The sequence below is a fragment of the Montipora foliosa genome, chromosome 12 (assembly GCF_036669935.1).
Source record: "Montipora foliosa isolate CH-2021 chromosome 12, ASM3666993v2, whole genome shotgun sequence".
NCBI classification, from domain to species: domain Eukaryota; kingdom Metazoa; phylum Cnidaria; class Anthozoa; order Scleractinia; family Acroporidae; genus Montipora; species Montipora foliosa.
In genome coordinates, this window is record NC_090880.1 from 33953097 (window position 1) to 33980596 (window position 27500).

At 39.5% G+C, this 27500-nt stretch overlaps 2 protein-coding genes across 2 annotated transcripts in view; both read right to left on the reverse strand.

The window, feature by feature from the left end:
* The window catches only part of LOC137981130 (uncharacterized), an 11990-nt gene extending 9716 nt beyond the window's left edge, over window positions 1–2274 (reverse strand). The window contains exon 1 of the mRNA XM_068828475.1: window positions 2167–2274. Within this exon, the coding sequence (XP_068684576.1) occupies window positions 2167–2242 (76 nt within the window). The 5' untranslated portion in view covers window positions 2243–2274. The remainder of the gene's footprint in view (window positions 1–2166) is intronic.
* Window positions 2275–20008: 17734 nt separating this feature from the next.
* LOC137981131 (uncharacterized) lies at window positions 20009–25355 on the reverse strand. Its single transcript, XM_068828476.1, has 4 exons — window positions 25236–25355; window positions 24529–24822; window positions 22111–22433; window positions 20009–20293 (listed from the first exon to the last, which is right to left on the reverse strand). The coding sequence occupies exons 1-4, from the start codon at window positions 25309–25311 to the stop codon at window positions 20009–20011; spliced, it is 978 nt and encodes a 325-aa protein (XP_068684577.1). The 5' UTR covers window positions 25312–25355.
* Between the last annotated feature and the right edge of the window lie 2145 nt (window positions 25356–27500).

A 27500-nucleotide genomic window follows, 5' to 3' on the forward strand; every position in this document is an offset into this window, starting at 1 on the left:
TCGAATGGATCTGGCCTTCTGGTAAACCGGCGCTGCGCTTTCACTGACATATATTTTGGCCTTAACCCCTTCTATAGTTTTCCAACTCCTGCTAAAAAAGTTTGGGGAAAGCTTTTGCAGGATCTAAGCTAGTGCTTGAATTAGACCTGATTGTATTTACTTGAGAGGATTCCAAAATCTCTGCCCAATATAACTTTAGTTTACTAAGAAAATCTCTATCCAGCAGGGTAGGACCACCACGACTCAAAACTTATACAGTGTTCCTAACTGACTGTCCCTTGTAAGTAAATTGTCCTTGAAATTTACATAGTGTCTTTATCGTTTCCTTTGTGTAAGTTAGACTCGTACCGATTTTTGGCTAGGGCTCAACTTGATTTTACTCCTAGTTGCACTTTGTAGCTTTTGGAACTCTTCCCTGCTCATTACAGTGCATGAAGCGCCTGTATTGCATTGGAGTGCCACGGCACAGCAGATCCACCTTGTACGGGGTCTCCCGCTTTTTCACTGTTGGTCCAAAGCACTGTGTAGCAGTCATCCTTACTGAGGTCTTTCTCGGCGCTACCATTACCAGGTCTGGACTCAATATTTGTAATCGCTTTGGTAAAACATTTCAGTGGCACTAGCATGGCCTTTGAATCCACAGCGATCGCAAAACAAATTATGTTTGCGACTACAATTTCTTGAGAAATGTGGCCGCCACATCTGCTGCAATCAGCTTGCGATTGGGCCGTCTTGTCAAATATTTTGCGAATCGGAGTGCTTCTAATCTGGGGAGAGCAACTTCGATTTCCTTCGAATTTTAGCACTTCCTAATCCGTGTTTACTACCTGGACTTCTTCTTAAGCCTGTTCGAGGTTGAGGGGCATTGCGTTAAGGCTAGCTATTTCCATGACCAATGCGATCTGCTTCGGTTTCTCCCTTTTCAAAGAATCGCTTTTGTGTTTGTACGTCCTTAAGTCCACTAACCAACTTATCTCTGATCATCTCGTCCAAATTTGCAAATTTGCAATGTTCGCTCAGTTTTCGCAATTCCACTATGAATTCTGCGACAGACTGTCTGGCTTAAAAAACTTAGTCGAAGAATTCCGACTTTTCAAAAATATGATTTGGTTTGTTTGGTTTTTTACTTTCTTGATAATCATATTCAAATTAGTTTCACCTGATTTGAGGTTAGCCTGGCCGAAGAGGTTTCTAATGAGCTTAAAGACTTCTTTTCTAAACTGATAGCAGGAGAGTGGCCTTTTATTGTGTACCGTCGGTGATCTTGTTAGCGCTGAAATAGAAGTCCATATGCTCACAGTATTCGGTCCAGCCCGTCCGGTGGAACTCAAATCGAATTCTCCGAATCATCCATAGGACATTTTTCGCCATAGTTTCGTCCTCGTCGTCACTGATGTATTTGCAGTAAATCAATTAATATAAAGTTTGGTTCAGAACAGAACGACCACGAGAGGCCGAGCCTTAGTTTATTCCAATGCGCATGCTCTAAAAACCGATGATCCGTGTATATGTTATAATAGGTGTTTTCAATCCTATTTCGAGGGGCATTTTGAAATTCTACAAACCTCTTTCGCGTTAATTTTCCTTAATATTGGGAAGCAAAATTCTCATCAAATCGCATTAATTGAAGTCGCGTTAATTTCAAATACGTTAATTAACACAGGAGTTAATTTCCTATAATAAGGTAAACACTAAATACTGATCTTCATAAATATTCGATTATCACAAAACTACATCTCAATACTAACAAACCTATCACGGCACCACATTGTAATCAAAACAAGTTGAAAATAAAATACCACAAAAGCATCATAACCTCTACAAAAAATGACGACAGAGCCTCAATCTCCTGAAAAAAGGAGTTGACACAGTGACGCAACACAGCATTCTGTCAAACATGACGCGACGAAAGAGTAAAACTGAAATAATATCACTAACCTAATTATGAAAACCACAACAATACCTATTTTGAAAAATGATAAAATAATTCATTAGTCAAGTAAACAACATTTTCTTTTGCATCACCTAATAGACCTACTGTAGCTCCCCACATGTTCGCAATGCGTACCTATTTTGCATTGTGTGTCAAGTTACAAGGCTCTGACATCGGCACAACAACTCGAAGACATGCCTCCGTCACTTTTGAAAGGCTTATCGGATACTCACCAGAAAGATCAGCGTCACTTCTCGTTCTCACTAACAGAGCGATAGCAATTAAAGACCAAATTGTTAATGTGAACATTGTGAACTCTCGCACAAAATGACAGTGCCCGACACAATAAAAGCCTAAACTCACTGCTTGATTTAAAAGCCTTAATGGATATCCATTTATACGGACAGACAAAGGTCAAGATTGTTAATGGATTATTGAATTCTAGAACTTTTTGGGTACTCGAATCCTTATGTAGGAAGCCCAGATTATGTTTTAATAGTGTAATGGATTAAAGTTAAACAGCAAAATGCTGCACCCAATTTTTCTCATTTGTAACGAATTCATGTAAAAATATAATGCAAAGTTCCTTCAAGAGTGTTTTTCATGAATTAATGATCAGTTGCTTCTCAGGTGGCACTCACCAGAAACAATCGGATTGAGTGAAAAAAACTAATCTATCTATCTAAGATGGGCTAACAGCTTTTAAGAAAAAAACCACTGAAAGAGTGAATGGGATTCAAAATTTCAGTAACAACGATTTAAAGAATACAGTCCAAGCCAGCATTTTTTTGATGTTACCTGAAAAGTAACAAGCATTATATTACCCATAATATGCCACTGCATGTCAATAAGACCACAGTATCATCTACCTATCATCATCATCATCATCTTTTCCGCAACGGCTTTAAAAATATTCTTTCGCGAGAAGTGCTTCGATAAGGCCAAAAGCACATACAGGGTGTACTAGAGAGCATTAAACAATATGGGAAGCAAGTACACACGTTCGTACAAGGGACGCAACACGGAAGGAAATCACGCCGAAATCGTCAAAGAAACAAGCGTTAAACACCACATCATTGTTTAGTCTGTTTACTACTGAAGGAGCTGACGAGATCGCATTGCTCACGTAACTGTACAGTGTTAAAGGGAGGGGGGGGGGGGGAGGGGGGAGGGAAGGGGTGGCACTTCAGTACAGAAAAACAATGCTTGCTTAGGAAGATGGATTTTTTGATGTTGGTTCAGAGAGGGATGGTGTTAGCGAGCTTGAAATGTGCTGACAAATGGCATGAGCATGTTTTATTATTATTATTATTATTATTATTATTATTATGAACTATTAAGATCGGTACATGCATGCGTTAGAGGTTCGCGAACGCCGTTTCGTAGCAAGATAGAGCAATCATTAGACTGTAAAATAAATGTAGCTAGTGCGGATATTTGAGATACACTGTCTATATGTTTTTATACTCGGGGCGTTTTATGGACACTGGTTTAGCCGTCATTAGTATAATTCGATTGTATGATTTTAATATCTCTGCATCATGGAATTCGTAATTTTATAGAATTTTGAATTTTTTTATTATCAATCATTTCTATTTCTTTTAATATAAGTAAGTGAAATAAATAAAGTTGTTTTATTATTATTATTATTATTATTATTATTGTTTACCCAAGATGATCTTACACCGATATTTTTCCCACAGGAGCGGGTCATAACAAATGACCAAAGGTCCTCGGGGCTCACTCTCTAATGTTCACGTTATTATGTAGAGCACTCTCGTCAGCATCCTACCAGGGCAGTGTTGTCTTCTGCGGAAATGCCGTGCTTACTTTGGTCCCTAGCCGGTCTATCCATTTACCCAAATGGATAGATTCCCTCGAGAAACTAATCACCGCCCTTACAAATCACTTAACTCCGAAGAGTAACGTGGCTTATGAAGAGTACAAATTTAGGGAGGCCCAGCTAGAATCAGGTGAAGACATTATGACTTACTACATATACACCAGGTGGAAACATCTTGCACAAACTGGCGAATTCCTTTTCGGCGACTAAACTACGCCGAACAGCTCACCAAGTACACCTGCATACCGGCGAGAGCTCAGCACCACCGAAGAGTTCCATTTCACGCCCTAAAGCAGGTTGAAGATCAGCTTGCAAGGGACGAGCAGAACGATGTTATAGAGTGCATTGATGGCCCGACCATAATACCATTCGCGAGACCCTGAGTGGAATCCAAAGAGCGCTAAACTTGAGTGATGACATCCTAGTGCACGGAAAAACACAGGAGGATCATAACTGGGCGTTACAAGAGACCTTTCAGCATGCGCCTCAGAGAGAAAGGTCTTACCCTCCACCGTGAAAAATGTGAGTTTTCACGAGGGAGCCTCGATTTTTTTTGGTTATGTTCTCTCGGGTAAAGGTTTCTCAGCTGACCCAAAGAAGGTCGGGGCGATCACCAACCTTCCATTGCCAACCAACGTTGCCGAAGTGCGTAGCCTTCTCGGCATGGCCAACAACTGTTATGGATTCATTTCCGCGTATTCGACCCTAACAAAGCCCCCACGTGAGCTGACCCAGAGAGACAGCCCTTGGGAATGAAGTCAAAAGCATGAAGACGCTCTTCAGCAGCTCAAAACCGCCCTTGTACAACCTCCAGTGACTGCCTACTTTGATCCCGATAAGCAGACCGAAATCAGCGTCATGCAGTCGGACTTGAGCCGTCCTTTCCCAACCAGACCCCGCTACTGGCAGCAAGCACGTGGTTGCATATGCAAGCAGGTCTCTCACTCCTGTAGAGAAACGTTACAGCCAAATCGATCGAACGTGAGGCTCTCTCCGTCGTTTGGGGGTGCGAATACTTCCACCAGTTCATTTACGGCAAACCGGTGACTGTTATCACAGACCACAAGCCATTGCTATCGATATACAACAGTCCCAAGTCACGCCGTCCAGCACGAGTAGAGAGGTGGACTAAGGAAACTTGGCCGACTTCATATCCAGACATCTTGAGAATTCAACGCTACCCAGGAGTCGACAAGAGCGCGTAGGCACACGCTTCAAGACCTAACGAACTCAGTCTCGGGGATATTGCAGAAGCAACCACCAAGGATCCAACTCTTCAGGCAATTACCGATGCTGTACGCACCAGCAACTGGTTCGAACCACCAAAGGGACTCGACATCAACCAGCATACATACAAAGCGTTCGAAAATTTCAAGGAAGCATTGACTCTTTGCGGCTCATCTGGCGTGATCCTGAGACACAGGTTAATCGTAGTCCCTGAAACCCTACAGCAGACAGTAATCGACCTCGCCCACGAAGGCCATCAAGGCATAGAAAAAACAAAGTCACTCCTGCGGGAAAAATCATGGTTTCCGGGCATCAACAGTGAAGCGGAGAAGAAAGTATAGTCATGTCTTGCTTGTCAAGCAACAACTTCAGAAACCAAGCTCGAGCCACTCAACATGTCACCACTGCCAGAGGAACCCTAGCAACACATTTGTACTGATTTTAGGGAACTGTCAGATGGAGGATACTTACTTGTCCTCTGTGATGACTACTCTAGATACCCTTTTGTCGAGTTCATGCCCTCAGTCTCTGCACCGGTCGTCATACCACGTCTCCACAAGATATATGCAGATTTCGTGGTACCGGCTCAAGTGCGTACCAACAACGGACCACCGTTCAATGGGAATGAGTTGAGTCCTTTGCGAAGAACTCGGGATTTGAACACCAAAAGATAACCCTCAAATAGACGCAAACGAACGGAGACGTAAAACGGTTCATGCGCACAATCAAGAGTTACAAGATATGCTCCGCAACTACAGAGCGACCCCACATTCTTCAAAAGGCAAGCCGCCAGCCACAGTGTTATTCAACAGACCAATGCGTATCAAACTTGCCAATGTGCCCAGTCCTTCAGGAGACCCAGCATCCATTAAGCACCATGACCAGCTGGCTAAGACAAAAATGAAAACCTATGCTGACCGTAGAGTGTACGTGAAGTCCAGTAATGTGGCAACAGGACAAGGTCCTAGTCAGGCGTAACCCCTCGCGCAGCAGCTCCGGAACCCACTACAACCCCAAACCCTTTGTTGTCACGAACCGCAAAGGTGCGATGGTTGCTGCTGGGAGCGAATGGAGCAAGATCACCAGAAACTCATCCTTTTTGAAGAAGCTGAGGCCCAACGTTCAAGTTAGAGCCCGCGAGCCTGATGACGCCATCCTAGCCCTCTCATTTCCACGTGGTCATGTCAGGAAGAGTGCTGAAGCTCGCCGCTAACCGCAGGGGCACCAACGGCCCCCAGCTTATCTCAAAGACTATCTTTAGGAACTCTTTCGCCCTAATGAGAAACATTTTTATTTATTTTATTTCTTTACAGTAGTGTTTGTTCAGATCGTTCCAGTAGCGATGAGGCGATCTAGTATCCAAAGTAGGGAGGAATGTAATGATCACTTCCGTAATACATTGCTTTGTATTTTAAATCTTTTTACAAATATTATTGATAAATTACCCACGAAAAATGCGTGGTTACTCTTAATTTTCTTTTTGGATTTCAATAACACTTGCTCAGATCTGCTTTCCCCGCATATTCATAATCGGAAAAAATACCTTTGAATTAGCAGGCATCTTTCTTAATTGCACCAATTAAATTGGGGTCGTCTTTTTTTTTTTTCCATCTTTCAAATTCAAGGTATTCAGTTGCCAATATGGCCGCCAAATACTCAAAGGCAGAAATAAAACAAATAATGTAGAACGAGTTCTGGCTTACCAGGAATGAAGTGCTGTGATCCGGTCGAGTTCTTGAAAGATGATCAGTTGCTTTTCGTCAACAATATTATTTTTGAAGCTTCCTACAACGCTCTATATTAAAAGGCTTGAAATCCAATTTTACAGCCTAACCAGATTTTGATGCGCCGTAGTAGATGTAAACGGGAAATCGCAGGTTCCGCGATCACTTAAGGAAAAGCACCGTATGATGTGCTTTTTAACGAATTTTCCTCTTCAATGGAAAAGTGACAACCAAAAATTCCGTGAAAACAGTTCCTTTCCCAACTCACGTTAAGCAGAGTCGGCAAATTTCAATATAATATTCTCATTAAATCTAAGCCACCAAACCAGGTAGCTTAGGCCCGTTTTAAACGTCGCATTTCACATGAGCCAAATCTAATGCAAACGAGAAAAACAATAGATTTTTCTCATTTGCATTAGATTCAGCACATGTAAAATGCAACGTTTAAAACGGGCCTTAGCAAGTTGGCCATTACTTTCGGCCAACGAGGGCTCACTTGCGGCTATTCAAATCGGAAATACAGCACGTGCTATTTTTATTATTTTTATTATTCCTTCGGCACGATCTCTCTCCTCATTTAACCTTACCCGTGAAAACGATCGTGACTGAAACACCACACGGGTACATACGAGTAACTAACATGAGAACTCCTGAAAAGTGTAGTTAACCAAACCGTAAAATGAAAGCTAAAATGTTAAAAGAGAGTTTTGGGCTAATCACTGAAACGAGCGCATAGGCTTAAGACTTGCATGTTACTCATGATAGCCACACACAGTGCAGAACTTGCCTCGCGAGGCCAAAAATATCAAACATCTTTGATTTTATCCTCTCGGCCTCGCGAGGTGAATTTGTCACCAAAATTTACCCGCACACGCGAGGAAACGGCTGAGCAAACCGTCTCGCGAGGCAGTTTGCTCAGCTCTTTCCTCACCGTGTGCGGCGAGCATTATATTTGGGATGCAAGAAAATATTTTGTGATGCAAGAAAATATCACTATGGATGCATATTTTCGCGGAAATATGAAATTTACCACACCTCCACAACACTGGATCGCATTTTGTTTGTTGAATATTTCGTATAACCTAGAAGTTCAATTAAGAGTTCTGTAAGTGTTAGCAATGACAGGAGCCCGTGATTAGAGTGATAGCATTTTTACAAACCGATCTATTTTAAGACCCTTTCCGCAAAAAGCAAAGACAGTTTCCCGCTCGGTGACGCTATGCCGTCAAGTTAGTTTCTTGTGATTGGTTAGAGGGCTCCTGCGGGAGTCTCCCCCGATTCGGTAAATCAGTCTATGAAAATGCCGTGACAGGAATATAGCGCTGTTGTTCACTCCTAGTCATGAGGTTCTGGCAATGATCAGTGCTTTGGAAATACGTTCACAAACAATGTGTTTCATAAGAAGATATAATTTTGACTACACTAACATCATAGGATTGTTTGCAATGTTTGCATGAAGCAAAGCAAGAACGCCTAATACAACTGCCATGTTGTAGCTATATAAAAATTGCTAAATCTCTTATTGAGTATGAAGTATTGTGCCAAGGTTAGGGAGAATTGCAAAAGATTGGAAGGGCGCTTACGGCGTGCTTGAGGTGAGGAAAGAAATAATTTCAATGGGAAAAATAAAGCATGATTCTTTTTATTTCATTTTATTTTATATTTTTCTATTTATTTTGTTTTATTTATTTATGATTCTTTCAACCAAGTATTTCTTCCTTGTCTTCTTTCTTCTGGATGTATTGTAAAGAACGAAAAGCATTTAGCTCTGAATCATCAAGAGTATTTTTTGATAGACGGCCGCCACGCTGCCATGATTTTACGAGCCTGATTTTAGAGGTAAGACCGTAGATGAAATGCGGGCTCACATGTCCGGAATTTGTGGCCACGAAAGTTTATAACCCAGAAATCTCGATCTGTGATAGAATGCAGCTATTATTTATTTTTACAACGGCTTTTGCTAGATTTTTGAGGGAACAAAACGTATCGACATTGCGTTCCGCACACGATTTTGCATTTTGCGCATGCAGTCCTTTTGCGGCTACTTGGTTAAAGGACTGAATCAGAGGCATTATGGTCATCAGACCCAATCTGATTGGTTATTATTTGGCGGGTTTAGATAACACCGTAAACTGAATGGCCAATGCCAAATGAGAGAGAGTGACACTACTGGGTTATGGGATCCTGACTGGAGCTTTAATTTTTGTCCATAGAGGAAAATATAAGGCCTTTTTTTTTCAACCCCTCGATTTTAGGAAGGGTATGACTTCTTCTGCAGTCTCACAAGAACAATTTTCCAATAATTATGAAGCAATTTAATAGATGAAGTAGAGGGCATTTTCCCGAAAATGTCCCAAATAAAACATCTTTTAGGGAGAGGTGGATTTGATGTTTTGATAGTAGGTGCCAGTATGATGCAAAGTCTGTCCAGAATTGTCTAGTGTGGGAACAGTTATAAAAAAATAATAATTTGAGGTTTCCGACTCAGTTTTACAAAATGTACACACATCGTTGCTTCTGTAACCAATTTTACATAATTTGGTATTTGTAAATAACTTTATATTGGAAAGCTTTTACATAAGATTCAAGTGCAACAGAAGGTGGTAATAAGAAGATTTGATTGATTTGATCAATTGTAAAATCAAAATCCTTCTGCAATTTGACGGTGATATTGGGATATTGAGCCCTTCTGAAAACAAGTAGAGAATAGTAGTCTTTTGATCTTTTCTGTCTAATATCGAAAGTGTTATTTTCAAATGTAGAAGAGGGAGATAGGGTTGATAATGGTACTTTCGCGAACCTTAGCTGTGAGGATATAGAGTGTTGGAGACCGGCCAACTGAAGAAAATTGGTTTTGTTTATCTTGTTCGAGACGTGAGTGAAGGCAGAATATACGGGTTTGGAACTGACCCATCGATCCAATTTATGTAAATCTAATCAGCATTTAACGTCGTTTTATTTGTCTGTAGATGTCTGTTCACAGAGTTACTGCATGAACACAGAGTCTATAAGGCTACATGAAGCAATTTACAGCGTTTACAAATAAGAAGAGTAGCTAGTATTCCTGCAGCCTGAATATCCAGGAAATATATTAGCTGGATACGGTGAGGTGCTTGGAACAAGTAGCTGTTCCAATTCCGTCAAATGGAGGGCCCGCGTCAACGTGCAACTGCTGTTCTTGTCGTTGTTTCCGATGACTGCAATGGATTCAGCATATGTAATCAAACCCGTGGTTCGCGACCGGTACACGCAACAACCTGCTGTCCACAGAGAGTTCGGCTGCACGAGACGATGGCGACTTGAAGAACTAGGATAATATTGCTGCAATGTATGATAAAATAAATGTTCAAGGTAATTAAAAATCGTGCCACAGAAAATGTCCCCAGGATGATGACACACCTCATGAGAAAACCAAATGGTGCTTCACACACCACTCCCTTCTAAGATCGCCTAACATCAGCTCAACGAGCTCAATCAAGAACTTCTAGCTGCGTTGGAGTTTCTTTCGTTGTTTTCATTTGGGCATATTTCGTTTTGCGTCTTATGGTCCTTGCAAGCATTTCAGGAGCATTTGTTTATTGTTCAAAAGTTAAATTCTGCTCAATGGCACCAAACCAAGTTCGAGCTCCACACAACTTTAACAGCACTGGATTAAAAAAAGCAAGGAGCTCAACATCAAGTTTTTTTTTTCACGTCATTGTAATTACTTCTTGGATTTTCTTTATTTAGCAGGTGATGGTTTGTGATTTTATTAAGATGAAAAATCACCTTGCAAGGTAAGGCCTTTGCTCCCCGGCAGTACTAGGCTGAGACCCCTTCCCCATTCTACTGCATTCCTATTTCCAAATCCTCCACTGCATTTGACAGTTGTTTGGTGCTGATCTTTTACCCAGTAAGAAGTTCCTCGTTCGTATTATTCAGCTATAAATTCCTACAATATCCTTCATAAACTTAAAGTAAAGAGGGCGAGATTTCTAAAAGTTCCTTAAAAAATATTTTTAAATTATCGAAGATTTTTAACCAGGAACCGCTCAGAAACTAGGCAGGGGGGTCCTATTCCCGACCCATATTTATCTTATACTTTTCGCGTCTGACCCCAAAACCTTCTGCGCGGGCCCTGATGAGAACTTACAATCGGGGTTGGGACTTGAGCGAGTGCACCATTTGACCGTACGCGGATGCGATAATGCGACTGTCCAGTAACCAGGTACATTGTGCCACCTGTTTGATTTGCGCATCTGTATTTTGTGTATCTCGCAATTCTTCCTTCGTACGCCATCCAGGTTCCACTGTTAAAGCTTGTACCGCACTGTGGCACGCAATTAGTGTAAATAAAAGTGGCCCTCATGTAGGTTTGGTTATAGGAGTTGATGTGGCAGGGGTTCAAGTGGCCTCTGTGAACATCTGCGGCCCTAGATCCATTATACAATGTATTGCTACCTTGATTGCCTGGGACTGAAAGTTTAAAAGGTATTGTTAATTTATTAGCTAAATAATATGTCCTAGCTTTGTGAAAGCCTTCCTCTACTCTTCTCAAATTTAACATATTTCTTGTAAAGATATACAATCAACGATCATCGCAAAGAGTCCCGCGTAGATTTCTTTACCACCTCGCTAATTTCCTCTTAATTTCATCGGTTCCATTGGATTGGTGTGCTGCATTTGATTGCCTGTGGCATGTTGCTATTTTATTTGCTTCCAACTAAATCATTTTGAACTGCTTGATATGAAGTTGCTTCAAATCGCACAGGCTAAACTGATAAGACAGTCTTTGTACTTAAACAGTCAATTTTTATTATCTATCGTGACTCTTTTAACAAAGTGGCTATTAGTACGGGACACGTACACCGACCTCATGATATTTGCCATTCGTACGGGAGTCTTCTTAGAATGATTATTACCGGTTCAATAACAATCGGAAAGTCTTTCTTCGTCTTTAAGTCTTTTGCGTCCGCTGGGCTAACGAGTACGGGAAAAGAAACCTCTGCCGTGCGACGAAACTCAATGTAACATGCGCGGCGGTTACTAAGCGACCAAATTCTCATGTGATACTTCATACTATGTGGGCTCACTTAACAACAGCGGAATTACTAATAAGAAATGCACGGACTATAACGACCTTCTAATGTAACTTTCAATATTTCCTTGCGTGCGTGTGTGTTTGTATATGTGTGACTGTGGCTTTGTTTGAAATGCTTGCGAATGATGCTATAAATTGGTAACATTAAGAAACAACCTGTTTACACCTGTAATAAAACAATATTCTATTCTTGCAATTAAAATGTAAGTCACGCGTAAGTCTATTGAAATTAAGTGACCAGTACAAGGAAAATTGTAAGTGGTGGTTTAAAGATTATTAAAGCATATAAAATAAAATAAAATAAAATAACATAAAATAAAGTAAAGGACTTCGCGGGAAACAGTCATGAAACATATCATGGGGCATGCAGTTTGAAGAGTGCCGTCAAAGGTTAGTGGACAGCTTTTGGATCAAAGTAAGTTTCGCCCCAAGGCAGAGGTCTTTTTTCCAGTACTCGTCATCCGAGCGAACGCAAAAAGAAAAGAGACCTCTGCTAACAGGGGATTTTATATACAGTTCAGCTATCAAACAACGTCATTGCCTGTTAAATTTCACGAAATACCTTCTTCGTTCGATGTCACTGGCCATCTGACCTGCCTTGTGTTTCTCGCATTGAAGTCTAAGCACCCATTTCAAATAGCGCTGATAAAGAGTATCTTAAGTCTAAGTACCCATTTTAAACTATTAGCTTTCAATAACTGCGTGGCTATGTTGTGTAAGGTTAGGGTTAGAACCTGTATAATCATTCTAAGAAGACTCCCGTATGAATAGCAAGTATATAGGTGGGTGTACCGGTCCCTTACGAATAGCCACTGCCCTCTTTGAAATGCCCTGTTTACTGGTAGTAAATCCGGTAAAAGGTGCTTTGAAAAATGGTTGCCAAAACATGAAAAGTTGCTACCAAAAATGAACCAATTTACCTGCCACATAACATCTAACATCAACGATTTGTAAATGCTGTTTTCGCGCAAAACGTTTGAAGTATTCATAAATATAAATATCATGCAGTGGAATGTATTGCCACTTGTAAAAATCATTAATAATTCATAAGGGTGACAGCCAACAGAAACGCACTAATCAGGTCAAATGTGTTGGTGTGTAAGTCCCGATAAAGTTCAACTGTCTGAAAGCACGAGGAGGGATCGAATAGGCAGAAGGGAAAGGCTTGGAATGAGGAAATATTAATTAGCTGTATTAACTTTTGAAACAGACTCCTCCTCGGCTAATCAGTATTCACAAGAGAAAATGAGGGGACAGAGAGGGAGGCTCAGGGCGTTGGCCGGGATATGTCATGTCCACGAAAGTTATTTTTAGACGAGCGGAAGTCTTTGTTATAGCGGAATTCTGTCTTCCGAGACGTCCGCATGAAGTCTTGCCTCGCTCTCAGGTTCTTAATGAAAAGAGAAAATGACGGCGCACGTGCAAGGCTGATGAATATTTATTTTCTTTCAAACATCGGACCGAGGTTGGCCTGCATGCGGACGTCTCGGAAGACTTCCGCTCGTCTAAAAATAACTTTCGTGGACATGACATATCCCAAGGGCTGGACCGGGAGCCTCCTTCTCTGTCCCATCATTTTCTCTTGGTATTCACTAACTTTTGATACAGCTCTCTACTGATTAAAATGCAAAACACAATCATTATGGTGGTCAATGGTGATATTTTCATCACGAATTTAAGTTTTTTTACCCGTCAACTTTACTCTCTGACACAAATGTCTTGAAACATAACTTCCACGAATGTCGTTTTACCTTGTATCACTTTTCCATAGTATGTTGAACGCCATTTCCCATAAAATGAGGCCGGATAATACCGCTAACAAGTAGGAAAAGCGTCTCAGCAGTGTACCGTTTGTCAATTTGTCTCGCTACTTCACAAATAAATTTGCAAAGCCAGAAGTTTAAACTCTCTGCGGACATGTGCTCAAGTCGGACTGACAGGTCCTCGACATCGGTTGACTCAAGTCCGTTTCCTCCTTGTCTTTCCGGCGGCTGCGCTTTTTTTGTTCAGTCACCGTCAGCAATTCAACGGGTAAATGCCTTTGTGATAAGGTAATGTTCAAAAGCGATAGCATGTGCTACAGATGAAACACGCTTGTAGCTTGCGAACAACAAAAGCCCGTCACCCTCGAGATAGTTAAATTTTTCCAAATAATTGCTGTTTAATATATGGCATTACATCTCGAGGAAAGAACAAAGAAAATCCAGTTTTGATGGTGGCATGCCCCTGGAAAACACTCGACCACCTCAAATCGAAACCAAAGCATTTCAACTCATCTCTTATATTCCGCCTTTTAAGTCTCTCTGTGATTACTACTGAGCTGTCAATTTACTGGGTTCATGTGTTCCCGTGAAAGGAACGATGAATGAAGAAAGTGCGGGTTATGGGACAAAATATTGAAGTAATCCTCGCCCTTTCATCCGGACATTTACGCATTGCAAACATTTGAAGTTCTTTAAGTTTAAAATGAAGTTTTGGTTATTGGAAGTACTCATTGGTTTCCTTCATTTTCAGAGAAGCAAGAAACCACTCGCATATAGCCAAATTGTTTTCATTTCAGCTACTTCCTTCAAGTAAAGAGGTTCTTTACATTAATGATCAAGTATTTTTTGTTTGTCGAACGATGTCGCCTCTGACTTGTGGAGTAGACCGTTATTCTTCGATAGTCTGTGACCGATTTTTTAAAGCTTCTTCTCGCAGTGCCTTTGTTCTGACACATTGAAGAGGATGGATTTTACAAATATCAATTGAAAGAACTCTTTACTTGCCTCCCCCTGTTCTCTTCCAAGAAGCACGGCATCTCTTATATGTGCCTATCCGTAACCCTTGGTGACGCCTTATTATGTAACCGGAATATATGGGGATTCCAGCGTTTGTATCGAACAGGGTAGAGTATAGGTAATTAGTAGTTTCCCGTCTTTGGCAAATGTACACAAGTGTCCTAGGTAATGGCAAGTGCCTTGGTGGCCGTCCTTGAAGGTAAAAGGCTGTGAAATGGGCTGTCATGTTGGTAGAAACATCAGGATTGGTCGAACTTCCTGCCGCGGTTCTTCGTTCTGCTTCTATAAGAAAATTTCGGAAGCTGTTAAACAAGAATCATTCCACAAACCAACATGACACGACTGATGTGTTCTTTATCTAGCAAGTGCTAGATATGTTGTTATGTCATAACAAATGAATCGGTGGTAATTGACTCCAATGGGAGCTTAAGTGAGACACTAGATAGCGCTGTTTTCCCGTTTCCTTTTAAAGTTTATTTTTGTGGAACACTACAACGACGAGAGCGTAAAACGACATTTACAGCACTACCCACAACACCATACCACGAGTCAATGGAACATTTTCTCTTGCATGATCTGATTTCCTCACTCGTTCTCAATGAGTGCCCATTTTTCCTGTCAGGTCAGTAAGGCTCTGATAGGATCTTTGAAAGGCCTCGTGCTCCTGAAAGATTACTCACCAGAAAGATCAGCGTCACTTTTCGTTTTCACTAAGAGAGCAATGGCGATTAAAGACCAAATTGTCATTTTGAACATTTTCAACTCTCGTACAAAAGGACAATGCCTGGCACACTGAAAACCTTAACTTACTGGTTTTGGTGAACTTTGCTTCAGATTAAAGAGCCTTAATGGATATTTATGTGTACGGACAAAGAAAGGTCAAGATTGCTAATGGACTATTAAATTATAGAACTTATAGGGTACTCGAATCTTATGTAAAAAGCCCAGATTATATAATATTTTTTTCTTACTGATATGGATGAAAGTTGACTTTCTCTACTATTGTGAAACAGCGGAATTCCACACTTTTTTTTCTCATTTGTACCCCAAGCATATAAAAATAAAGTGTCAGATTCCTTCAAAAGTATATTTCATGAATTGACAATCCCTTCTTTTCAGGTGGCACTTACCAGAACCAATCAGATTGAGTGAAAATAACTAATCATTGAAGATGGGTAAACAGCGCTAGCTTTTAAGGAAATGGCACCGAAAAAGATTGTCAAAAATCAGGAAGAATGATTTAAGGCGGCTCAAAGCAGTTTCAACGCTTTCAAGCAACGTTCTTATTAGAAGGATTAGCAGTACAACGCTGTATCACGTATTCGCAATATTATATATGGTACCATATGAAACTCCAGTTATTAATGAACAAGATGAGGTCATTGTTGTGATGTAATACGTCACCGTGGCAAAAGGAAAGCCCTGTAAAAACACCCTTTTTTTGTATTTAGTTGCTCATATCTCAAAAACAAACTCGATGACCTACATTTTTTTATTGCTGGAAAGTTATCAGAAGGACAACATCAAACTTTCTGCAAAATTTTAAAAAACTCTGTGCCGCGGATTCAGAGCTACCTTAACTGTGATTTTGTTAACGTGGCTCTGATTCTGCTGCACAGAATTTTGCCTAACTTTCCAACTTAGGTTGGTGATCCTCGTTTTACCTAGGTTTTATGCACTCAGATGAATTGAATAAACTTTTTTTGAAGCCTAAATGAAGGCTAGATAAACATTAGGTTTAGGTTAGGAATCGTTTTGTTATTCGTGATACATGGATATCAATTGACTTATTATACAAAAGTAAATAACGAAAAGAACTTCTTTGGGTTGAGCATGTTTATCGTTGTAGTGTAGTGGTGAAAAAACACAGGGCTGTAGATCTAGAGGGTCCGAGTTCGAAGTACCGGTAAGTGTATAGAACAGTTTTTTGTTCTCTTACTATGTTGCAAAGTTCAAAGTAAATAGTTAAGAATTAAGAAGACGTGTTGAGATGCGTAAGACAGAGTTTGAGAGAAGGTATAGGTTTTTCGAATCCTTTTGGGGGAGCTTTAAACTATGTAGAGTGCACAATTATTCAACCTCAGTAAAATGAGGATCACGAATTTAATCAAGGTAAAAACAGATTCAACCGGAGACCGGATTTGACCAACAACATTTCCAAGCCTATTATTATTATTATTATTATTATTATTATTATTATTATTATTATTATTATTAATTGGACACTGGTTTAGCCGTCATTAATATAATTCGATTGTATGATTTTAATATCTCTGCATCATGGAATTCGTAATTTTATAGAATTTTGAATTTTTTATTATCAATCATCTCTATTTCTTTTAATGTAAGTAAATGAAATAAATAAAGTTGTTTTTTATAATTATTATTATTATTATTATTATTATTATTATTATTATTATTATTATTATTATTATTATGCCTCAGCTCTGATGGATGTTATACGGACATTACACCAAGGGAGCGAGCCATATAGCCAAAGGTCCCTAGAGTCATTCCTTCTCCTTCACCTTTCCAACACCTTCCTTAAAATCCTTGCTGTTCACTACAAAGCTGTTTTCTGCAGCAATCCCGTCCTAATGGTAATCTCCTGCTCCTCAAGCTATTTTGCTAACTGTTCCGAGTGCACCAACATCTACCGGTACCACTTCCTGCTGTCTGATACCCCATAGTTTTCCAATCTCCCTCTTCTAACCCCAACCCTCCTTTTCAAACACTCTGTGATCCCACGGTGATTAATTATTATCGATATATTTCACGGTCTACGTAGATACACTGGTAGTTCTACACTGGGCAGCAAGTCACATCCCATGACCTCAGGTATCCAACACCTTCCTCATGATTCTGGGCGTTCCTAGCAAACGGGCTTTCTGCAGAGCTGAGAAATTCATCGCACACTGTAGTTTCTCTTGGTGCTTTTCAAAGTCTTTACTTACAGTGCGCAAATTCGGCCAATTTCATATCGCAAATCGTATCAAGGGGGCAGTTCAATGTCTAGCAACACTTATTCTCTTGGTCTTTTGTACAGAATTACGATGTGAGGACGAGGGTTTTTCATTACCTTATCTGTCTCAAGTATGCAGCCCCACAAAATTTTCACATCATTTTCCAGCACCGTCTCTACTTTATGGTAATCCCACTTTTTAGAGGAAGGAAAGTTTCTACATAGCTCCTAATGTAGTACTGAGGCTACTTTGTGATGTCGCCAGTTCTTATATTCCTTTTATGCCAATTATGGGCATTCAGATTCTATATGGGCTACTGTTTCTTCTTCTTGTCCACACATTCTGAATTTTCCATCTACGGCTGCCTTGTCTATCACCTACTTAATGTTGTTTTTCCCCAATACCTGCTGCTGTGCGGCCATAATCATACCTTCAGTCTCTCTCTTTAAACCACTTCTTTTCAGCCATTCCTAGGTTTTATCTCCTCTGATGTTGTCTGTTGCCACAAAGATCTTACCGTGTAAGTTCTTGCTACGATATTACTGCTCCCTTTGCTAATGTATATCCCTTTTCTCCTTTCCATCATCCAAGAGTTTCTCATGCTCGACTCCCTGAATCTGCATTTGATGGGTGTAGTTCTTAAGGTTAGCAATTTCTATATTTACACAATTCTCGACATTTCTCAGCCCTCCCCCTCCTTTACGTATCTTCACGTAGTATCTTCACCGATCGGTTTTTCAAGTGAATTTTAACTCGGGGAAAATTGTTCGACAGTGGCTCAAAGAAGGACAACGTGCATCCAAACAATGTGTCAACTCAACAAATACGCTGGTAAGTTGTTATCCTCCAAAAATTTAAATTTTACTCGAATTGGGAGGCAAAACAAGCAAAACGTAAAAAACAGAGTAAACCGTGTGCTTTTTTTCACCTCACAGACCGTTCAGTGGAATTAACATTCGATTAATGGGAATATTTACTGGCCTCTAGTTTATCTTCCGTGTACTCTACAACTGAAACCTGTTAATCCTCGCCGCTGAAGAACTTGTGCTTTTTTCTCTTCCTTCGGGTATTTTCACTTTCGCGATAGATTGCTGCCGATTTCTCCGATTCTTGTGCTCGTAAGCGTAAGCGGCTTCTTAGAAAATCTTTCGAGGAAGTCATATTAAGTTAACTTAAAACATGGAAAATCTTATTTTTCCTCTCTTCGGTTAGGTTTTTGCTTCGTAAGAGGAAACAATGTTTTTGAAAACATAGATTTCTAATTTCTGACTCACGTCAGCGATATCCTTTCCTGCACAAGTGCAATTCCACGCTAAATACCCTCTCTTCGATAGCCAATCAGACCGCGATTTTACCTTTAGCTATGCGATTCTGCACGAAATGCATGCCAAGGAGATAGGCCTATAGTTATTTGGCAAGGGTTTATCATCCTTCTTATACACAGCAGAAACAAGTGCTTTTTTCCACACGTCAGGGAGGATGCCACTCTTATAAGACTTGCAATATCTGAGCACAATGTGAGGCAAATAGATCATTTTGGAACAGGTTCCACAGGACCGGTCCCAAGCAGATCCTTGGGGACAACCCCTATTTACTACCTTCCAGTCACTGGTAGTGTTCAAATCGGAAAAAATACCTTTGAATTAGTAGGCACCGTCCTTAAGTGCACCAATTAAACTGGTGTCGTCTCCTTTTTCCTTCTTTTGATTAGTTAGAGGGCTCCTGCGGGAGTCTCACACGATTCGGTAAATCAGTCTATGAAAATGCCGTGACAGGAACAGCAGGAATATAGGGCTGTTGTTCATGAGGTCCTGGCAATGATCAGTGCTTTGGAAATACGTTCGCAAACAACGTGTTTCATAAGAAGATATAATTTTGACTACACTAACATCATAGGATTGTTTGCAATGTTTGCATGAAGCAAAGCAAGAACGCCTAATACAACAGCAATGTTGTGGCTATATAAAAATTGCTAAATCTCTGATTGAGTATGAAGTATTGTGCCAAGGTTAGCGAGAATTGTAAAAGATTGGAAGGGCGCTTGCGGCGGGCCTGAGGTGAGGAAAGAAATGATTTCAATAGGAAAAATAAAGCATGATTCTTTTTATTTCATTTTATTTTATTCTATTTTACTTTGTTTTATTTATTTATGATTCTTTCAACCAAGTATTTCTTCCCTGTCTTCTTGATTCCGGATGTATTGTAAAGAACGAAAAGCATTTAGCTCTGAATCATCAAGAGTATTTCTTGATCGACGGCCGCCAAAATGGTATCCTTACTGGAACTTTAATTTTTGTCCTAGAGGAAAATATACGGACTTGGAACTGACCCATCAATCCGATTTATGTAAATCCAATCAGCATTTAACGTCGTTTTATATGTCTGTAGATGTCTGTTGGCAGATAGTTTATTGCATGAACACAGAGTCTATAAGGCTACCTGAAGCGATTTACAGCGATTACAAATGAGCAGAAAAGCTATTAGTCCTGCAGCCAGGATATCCAGGGAATATATCAGCTGGATACGGTGAGGTGCTTGGAACAAGTAGCCATTCCAAGTCCGTTAAATGGACGGCCCGCGTCAACGTGCAACTGCTGTTCTTGTCGTTGTTTCCGATGACTGCAATGGATTCAGCATATGTAATCAAACCCGTAGTTCCCGACCGGTACACGCAACAACCTGCTGTCCACAGAGAGTTCGGCTGCACAAGACGATGGTGACTTGAAGAACTAGGATAATATTGCTGCAATGTATGATAAAATAAATGTTCAAGGTAATTAAAAATCTTGCCACAGAAAATGTCTATAGGATGATGACCGTCTCATGAGGTGACCTCCTCCAAGATCTCCTAACATCAGCTCAACGAGCTCGATCAAGGACTTGGAGCTGCATTGGAGTTTCTTTCATTGTTTTCATTTGGGCATATTTCGTTTTGCGCCTTATTGTCCTTGAAAGCATTTCTGGAGCATTTGTTTATTGTTCAAAAGTTAAATTCTTCTCAATGGCACCAAACCACACAACTTTAACAGCACTGGATTAAAAAAAGCAAGGAGCTCAACATCAAATTCTTAAATTCACGTCAGTGTAATTACTTCTTGGATTTTCTTTATTTAGCAAGTGATGGTTTGTGATTGTATTAAGATGAAAAATCACCTTTCAAAGTAAAGCCTTTGCGCCCCGGCACAACAAGGCTGAGACCCCTTCCCCATTCTCCTGCATTCCTATTTCCAAATCCTCCACTGCATTTTACAGTCGTTTGGTAATTTTGTTTTACCTAGTAAGAAGTTTTTTATTTATTTATTTTATTTTTTTATAAACAGTACAACAATACGTACAGACTTACGGAACAGAAGTGACCTACATATAAAAACACCTAGAACACTACTATTTACAGAGACATTATTCGACACTAATACCTAATAAACTACTTTAAAAAGTTTGACTTACAATACATTACTATAAGATAATAATAATAATAATAATAATAGTAATAATAATAATAATAATAACAATAATAATAATAATAATAATTAAAAAAATAATAATAAAATAATATTTCCATTTGTCACGATTTTTTTTTTAATTTTTTTAAAATTATTATTACCACCACCATCAACCTACATGTTTTGAAAGCACAAACACCCCTCCCCCCACAAACACACTCACACCCACACACACACCCACAAACACGGAATATGTTTACATAATAGAGAAAAATAAAATAAAACAAATAATAAAAGGAGGAGGTGCTCTTGTTTTGAAAGGAGCGACCAATTTATTATACTCTACAAGATCGGAATTACCTGTACAGTTGGAGAACAAGGTGCCGGATTCTGTATTTATTTATTTATTTTTAAAGCAATAGCGGTTCCCATTTCTTTCGCGTTGTTGTATCTTCCTTCTCTACTTTATGAATATATTGTAGATGCCGTAAGTATTCTTCGAAAATTGGCTTTTGTTCTTTAAATTTACACAGCCAGATGAAATGTTTGCTTGTCAAAGAACAAAAATTAATTTGCAAATTGTATTTAGAGGTATCTGGCCTCAGTCCCAAGCAAGTATCTACCTGAAAATCATATTTTTTACTAACAATTTTACAGGCCTGCACCCATGAAAAAAAACATAATTCCAAAAACAACGGCTTTTGCTACATTCCCAAAATAAATGAAAGAGGCTTTCTTTACCATATTGACAGAAGGTGCATTTCTCGTTATCTATACGTCCTATTAACCTAACTAACTAACTTAGTAAGAAGTTCCTCGTTGCTATTATTCAGCTATAAATTCCTACAATATCCTTCATAAACTTAAAGTAAAGAGGGCGTGATCTCTAAAAGTTCCTTTAAAAATATTTTTAAATTATCGAAGATTTTTACCCAAGAACCGCGCAAAATCTAGGCGGGGGATCAAACGAAAGAAAAAAGAAACGAACAAGACGCCAAGGAAAATTTCTTTTTTTTCAATCTGGTGAGCTTCCTATCTTATCCCCGACCCATATATATCTTATACTTTCCCTCGTCTGACCCCAAAACCTTCTGCACGGGCCCTGATGAGAACTCACAGTCGCGGTGGGGACTTGAACGAGTGCACCATTCGACCGAACGTGAATGCGATAGCTCGACTGTCCAGTAACTAGGTACATTGTGCCACCTGTTTGATTTGCGCATCTGTGTTTTGTGTAGCTCGCAATTCTTCCTTCGTACGCCATCCAGGTTCCACTGTTAAAGCTTGTACCGCACTGTGGCACGCAGTTAGTGTAAATAAAAGTGACCTTCATGTAAGTTTGGTTATAGGAATTGATGTGGCAAGGGTTCAAGTGGCCTCTGTGAACATCTGCGGCCCTAGATCCACTATATATTGCATTGCTACCTTGATTGCCTGGGACTGAAATTTTAAAAGGTATTGTAAATTTATTAGCTAAATAATATGCCCTAGGATTGTGAGAGTCCTCCTCTGCTCTTCTCAAATTGAACATCTCTTTTGTGAAGATATACAATCAATGAGCATCACAAAGAGCCCCGAGAATATTTCTCTATCACCTCGCTAATTTCCCCTTACTTTCATCAATTCCGTTGGATTGGTGTGTTGCATTTCATTGCCTGTTGCTATTTTATTTTGGTTTTTTATTTGCTTCTAAATCATTTTGAGCTGCTTAAAATGAAGTGGCTTCAAATCGCACAGGCTAAATAAGACAGTCTGAGCACTTAACAGTCAATTCTTATTATCTATCTTGACGCTTTTAACAAAGTAGCTATTCGTACGGGACACGTACACCGATCTCATGATATTTGCCATTCGTACGGGAGTCTTCTTAGAGTAATTTTTACCGGTTCAATAACACTCGGAAAGTCTTGCTTCGTTTTCAATTCTTTTCTATATTTCCTGTTAGCACAGGCCTCCTTTCTTTTGCTTTCCCTGGGCTGACGAGTACGGAAAAAGAGACCTCTTTCATGGATCGAAACTCACTGTAACATACACGTCGGTTACTTAGCGACCAAATTCTCACGTGATAGTTCATATTGTGTGGGCTCACTAAACAACAGCGGAATTACTGTTGTACGGAATGTACGGTGGACTTAAACGACCTTCTAAAGTTATTTCCTATATTCACTTTAATATGCATTAGTGACTTCGTTTTTCTTTTTTGTGTGTGTGCGTGTTTGTGGTGTATATGTGTGACTAGCTATGTTTGAAATGCTTGCGAACCATGCTATAAATTGGTAACATATCATTAAGAAACAACCTGTTTACATCTGTAATAAAACAATATTGTATACTTGCAATTAAAATCTAAGCTACGCGTAAGTCTATTGAAAGTAAGTGACCAGTACAAGGAAAATTGTAAGTGGTAGTTAAAAGATTATTAAAGCATATAAATATAAAATAAAATAAAACAAAATAAAGGAATGCGTGGGAAACAGTCATCAAACATATCATGCGGCATGCGGTTTGAAGAGTGCCGTCAAAGGTTTGTGGACAGCTGTTGGATCAAAATAAGTTTCGCCCCAAGGCAGACGTCTCTTTTCCAGTACTCGTCAGGCAAGCAAACGCAAAAAGAAAAGAGGCCTCTGCTAGCATGAAATTTTATATACAGTTCAGCTATCAAACAACGGCATTGCCTGTTTAATTTCACGACTACCTTCTTCGTTCGATGTCACTGGCCTGCCTTGTGTTTGTCGCATTGAAGTCTAAGCACCCATTTCAAATAGCTCTGATAAACAGTATCTTAAGTCTAAGCACCCATTTTAAACTATTAGCTTTCAATAACTGCGTGGCTATGTTGTGTAAGGTTAGGGTTAGCACCTGTAATAATCATTCTAAGAAGACTCCCCCAAATGCCTTTGTGTGCTACAGATGAAAGACGGTTGTAGCTTGCGAACAACAAAAGCCCGTCACCCTCGAGATAGTTAAAGTTTTTCAAATAATTGCTGTTTAATATACGGCATTATATCTCGAGGAAAGAGCAAAGAAAATCCACTTTGGTGGTGGCATGCCAATGGAAAACACTGGACCACCTCAAATCGTAACAAAAGCACTTCAACTCATCTCTTATATTCCGCCTTTGATTACTACTGAACCGCCAGTTTACTTGGTTCATGTGTTCCCGTGAAAGGAACGATGAATGAAGAAAGCGCTGGTTATGCGACAAAAGATTGAAGTGATCCTCGCTCTTTTATCCGAACATTTACGCATTGCAAACATTTGAAGTTCTTTAAGTTTAAAATGAAGTTTTGGTTATTGGAAGTACTCATTGGTTTCCTTCAGAAGCAAGAAACCACTCGCATATAGCCAAATTGTTCTCATTTCAGCTACTTCGTTCAAGTAAAGAGGTTCTTTACATTAATAATCAAGTATTTTGTATTTTATTCTTCGATAGTTTCTGGCCGATTTTTTAAAGCTTCTTCTCGCATTGCCTTTGTTCTGACACATTGAAGAGGATGGATTTTACAAATATCAATTGAAAGAACTCTTTACTTGCCTCCCGCTGTTGTCTTCCAAGGAATACTGCATCTCGTATATGTGCCTATCCCTAACCCTTGGTGACGCCTTATTATGTAACCGGAATATATGGGGATTCCAGCGTTTGTATCGAACAGGGAAGAGTATAGGTAATTAGTAGTATCCCGTCTTTGGCAAACGAACACTAGTGTACTAGGCAACGGCAAGTGCATTGGTGGCTGTCCTTGAAGGTAAAAGGCTGTGAAATGGGTTGTCATGGTGGTAGAAACATCAGGATTGGTCGAACTTCCCCCCACGGCTCTTCGTTCTGCTTCTATAAGAAAATTTCGGAAGCTGTTAAACAAGAATCATTCCGCAAACCAACATGACACGACTGATGTGTTCTTTATCTAGCAAGTGCTAGATATGTTGTTATGTCATAACTAATGAATCGGTGGTAATTGACTCCATTGGGAGCTTAAGTGAGACACTAGATAGCACTGTTTTTCCGTTTCCTTTTAAAGTTTATTTCTGTGGAACACTACAACGACGAGAGCGTAAAACAACCTTTACAACACTACCCACATTATTAAGAAAACTACAACCATACCACGAGTCAAGTGAACATTTTCTCTTGCATGATCTGATCTCCGCACTCGTTCTCAATGAGTGCCTATTTTTCCTGTCAAGTCCGTAACGCTCTGATAGGATCTTTGAAAGGCCTCGTGCTCCTGAAAGATTACTCACCTGATAGATCAGCGTCACTTCTCGTTCTCACTAAAAGAGCGATGGCCATTAAAGACCAGATTGTTATTTTGAACATTTTGAACTCTCGTACAAAAGGACAATGCCTGGCACACTGAAAACCTTAACTTACTGGTTTTGGTGAACTTTGCTTCAGATTAAAGAACCTTAATGGATATTTATGTGTACGGACAAAGAAAGGTCAAGATTGCTAATGGACTAGTAAATTATAGAACTTATAGGGTACTCGAATCTTATGTAAAAAGCCCAGATTATATAATATTTTTTTATTACTGATATGGATGAAAGTTGACTTTCTCTACTATTGTGAAACGGCAGAATTCCACACCTTTTTTCTCATTTGTACCCCAGGTATATGAAAATAAATTGTCAGCTTCCTTCAAAAGTATATTTCATGAATTGACAATCCCTTCTTTTCAGGTGGCACTTACCAGAACCAATCGGATTGAGTGAAAATAACTAATCATTGAAGATGGGTAAACAGCTTTTAAGAAAATGGCTCCGCGAAAGATTGTCAAAAATCAGGAACAATGATTTAAGGCGGCTCAAAGCAGTTTCAACGCTTTCAAGCAACGTTCTTATTATTATTACCATATGAAACTCCAATTATTAATGAACAAGATGAGGTCATTGTTGTGATGTAATACGTCACCGTGGCAAAAGGAAAGCCCTGTAAAAACACCCTTTTTTTGTATTTAGTTGCTCATATCTCAAAAACAAACTCGGTGACCTACATTTTTTTATTGTTGGAAAGTACTCAGAAGGACAACCTGAAAGTTTCTGCAAAGTTTAACAAAAAATCTGTGCCGCGGACTCAGAGCCACCTTAACTGTAATTTTTTGTTAAGGTGGCTCTGATTCTGCTGCACAGAAATTTGCCTAACTTTACAACTTAGGTTGGTGATCCTCATTTTACCTAGGTCTTATGCACTCAGATGAATTGAATAAGCTCTTTTTGAAGCCTAAATGAAGCCTAGATAAACATTAGGTTTAGGTTAGGAACCGTCGTGTTATTTATACATGGATATCAATTGACTTATTATGCAAAAGTAAATAACGAAAAAAACTTTGTTGGGTTGAGCATGTTTATCTTTGTAGTGTAGTGGTGAAAACACAGGGCTATAGATATATAGGGTTCGAGTTCGAGTACCGGTAAGTGTATAGTACAGTTCTTTGCTCTCCTAGTTTGAGAGAAGGTGCATATTCAACCTAAGTAAAATGCGGATCAAGAATTTAACCAAGGTAAAAACGGATTCAAGCCTATTATTATTATTATTATTATTATTATTATTATTATTATGATTATCATTATTATTATTATTATTATTATTTCATAGTCATACTGCTCAGCTTAAGTTTTTAAGAGCTGGTAAAATTGTGGTGTCGGGCAACAACAAGTTGCCAATGAACACTAAAATGTTTCTTTTCCCTGTCCTTTACATTTCCAATACTTTTCTTAGTATCCTTGCTGATCCCAGCAATGCAGACTTCTGGCCCATTCTCTGGCCAGATTTTGATACTTTTCAACCTTTTCGGCCTCCTTTTCTTTTGCTCCACTGTCTTCTGGAATTGCCACGTCTATTATATGACAGCTTTTCTTGCTTTTGTCAACAAGCACTAGATCTGGCCTCCTAGCCTCGATAATAATAATAATAATAATAATAATAATAATAATAATATTATTATTATTATTATTATTATTATTATTATTATCGATATATTTCACGGTCTACGTATATACACTGGTAGTCACAGCAAGTCACATCCCATGACCTCAGGTATCCAGCACCTTTCTTAGGAGTCTGGGTGTTCCTAGCAAACAGGCTTACTGCAGAGCTGAGAAATTCACGACACAAAGTAGTTGTTCTTCGTGCTTTTCAAAGCCTTTACTTACAGTGCACAAATTAGGCCAATTTCATATCGCAAATCATTTTCTTTTTCAAGTTTTACGGGTTCTTTTTCTTTCACCCTCGTCTCAAGGGGGCATGCAATGTCTACCAACGCACATTATCTTGGCCTTGGCCTCAAGTATGCAGTCCCACAAAATTTTCACATCTTAATTTTCCAGCACCTTCTCTACTTGATGGTAATCCCACTTTTCAGAGGAGGGAAAGTTTCTACATAGCTCTTAATGTAGTACTGAGGCTACTTTGTCATGTCGCCAGTTCTTATATTCCTAGCTTTTGTGCCAATTTTGGGTATTCGGATTCTATATATGGACTACCGTTTCTTCTACTTGTCCGCACAT

Excerpts from the sequence above, each read along its gene's own strand:
- LOC137981131 (XM_068828476.1), bottom strand. The coding sequence starts at position 25,311 with ATGTTCAAAATAACAATCTGGTCTTTAATGGCCATCGCTCTTTTAGTG. Across the intron at positions 24,823-25,235 it reads AAGTGACGCTGATCTATCAG|AAGCAGAACGAAGAGCCGTG; the intron begins GTGAGTAATCTT and ends ATTTTCTTATAG. Across the intron at positions 22,434-24,528 it reads TTGGAAGACAACAGCGGGAG|TCCCAGGCAATCAAGGTAGC; the intron begins GCAAGTAAAGAG and ends TTAAAATTTCAG.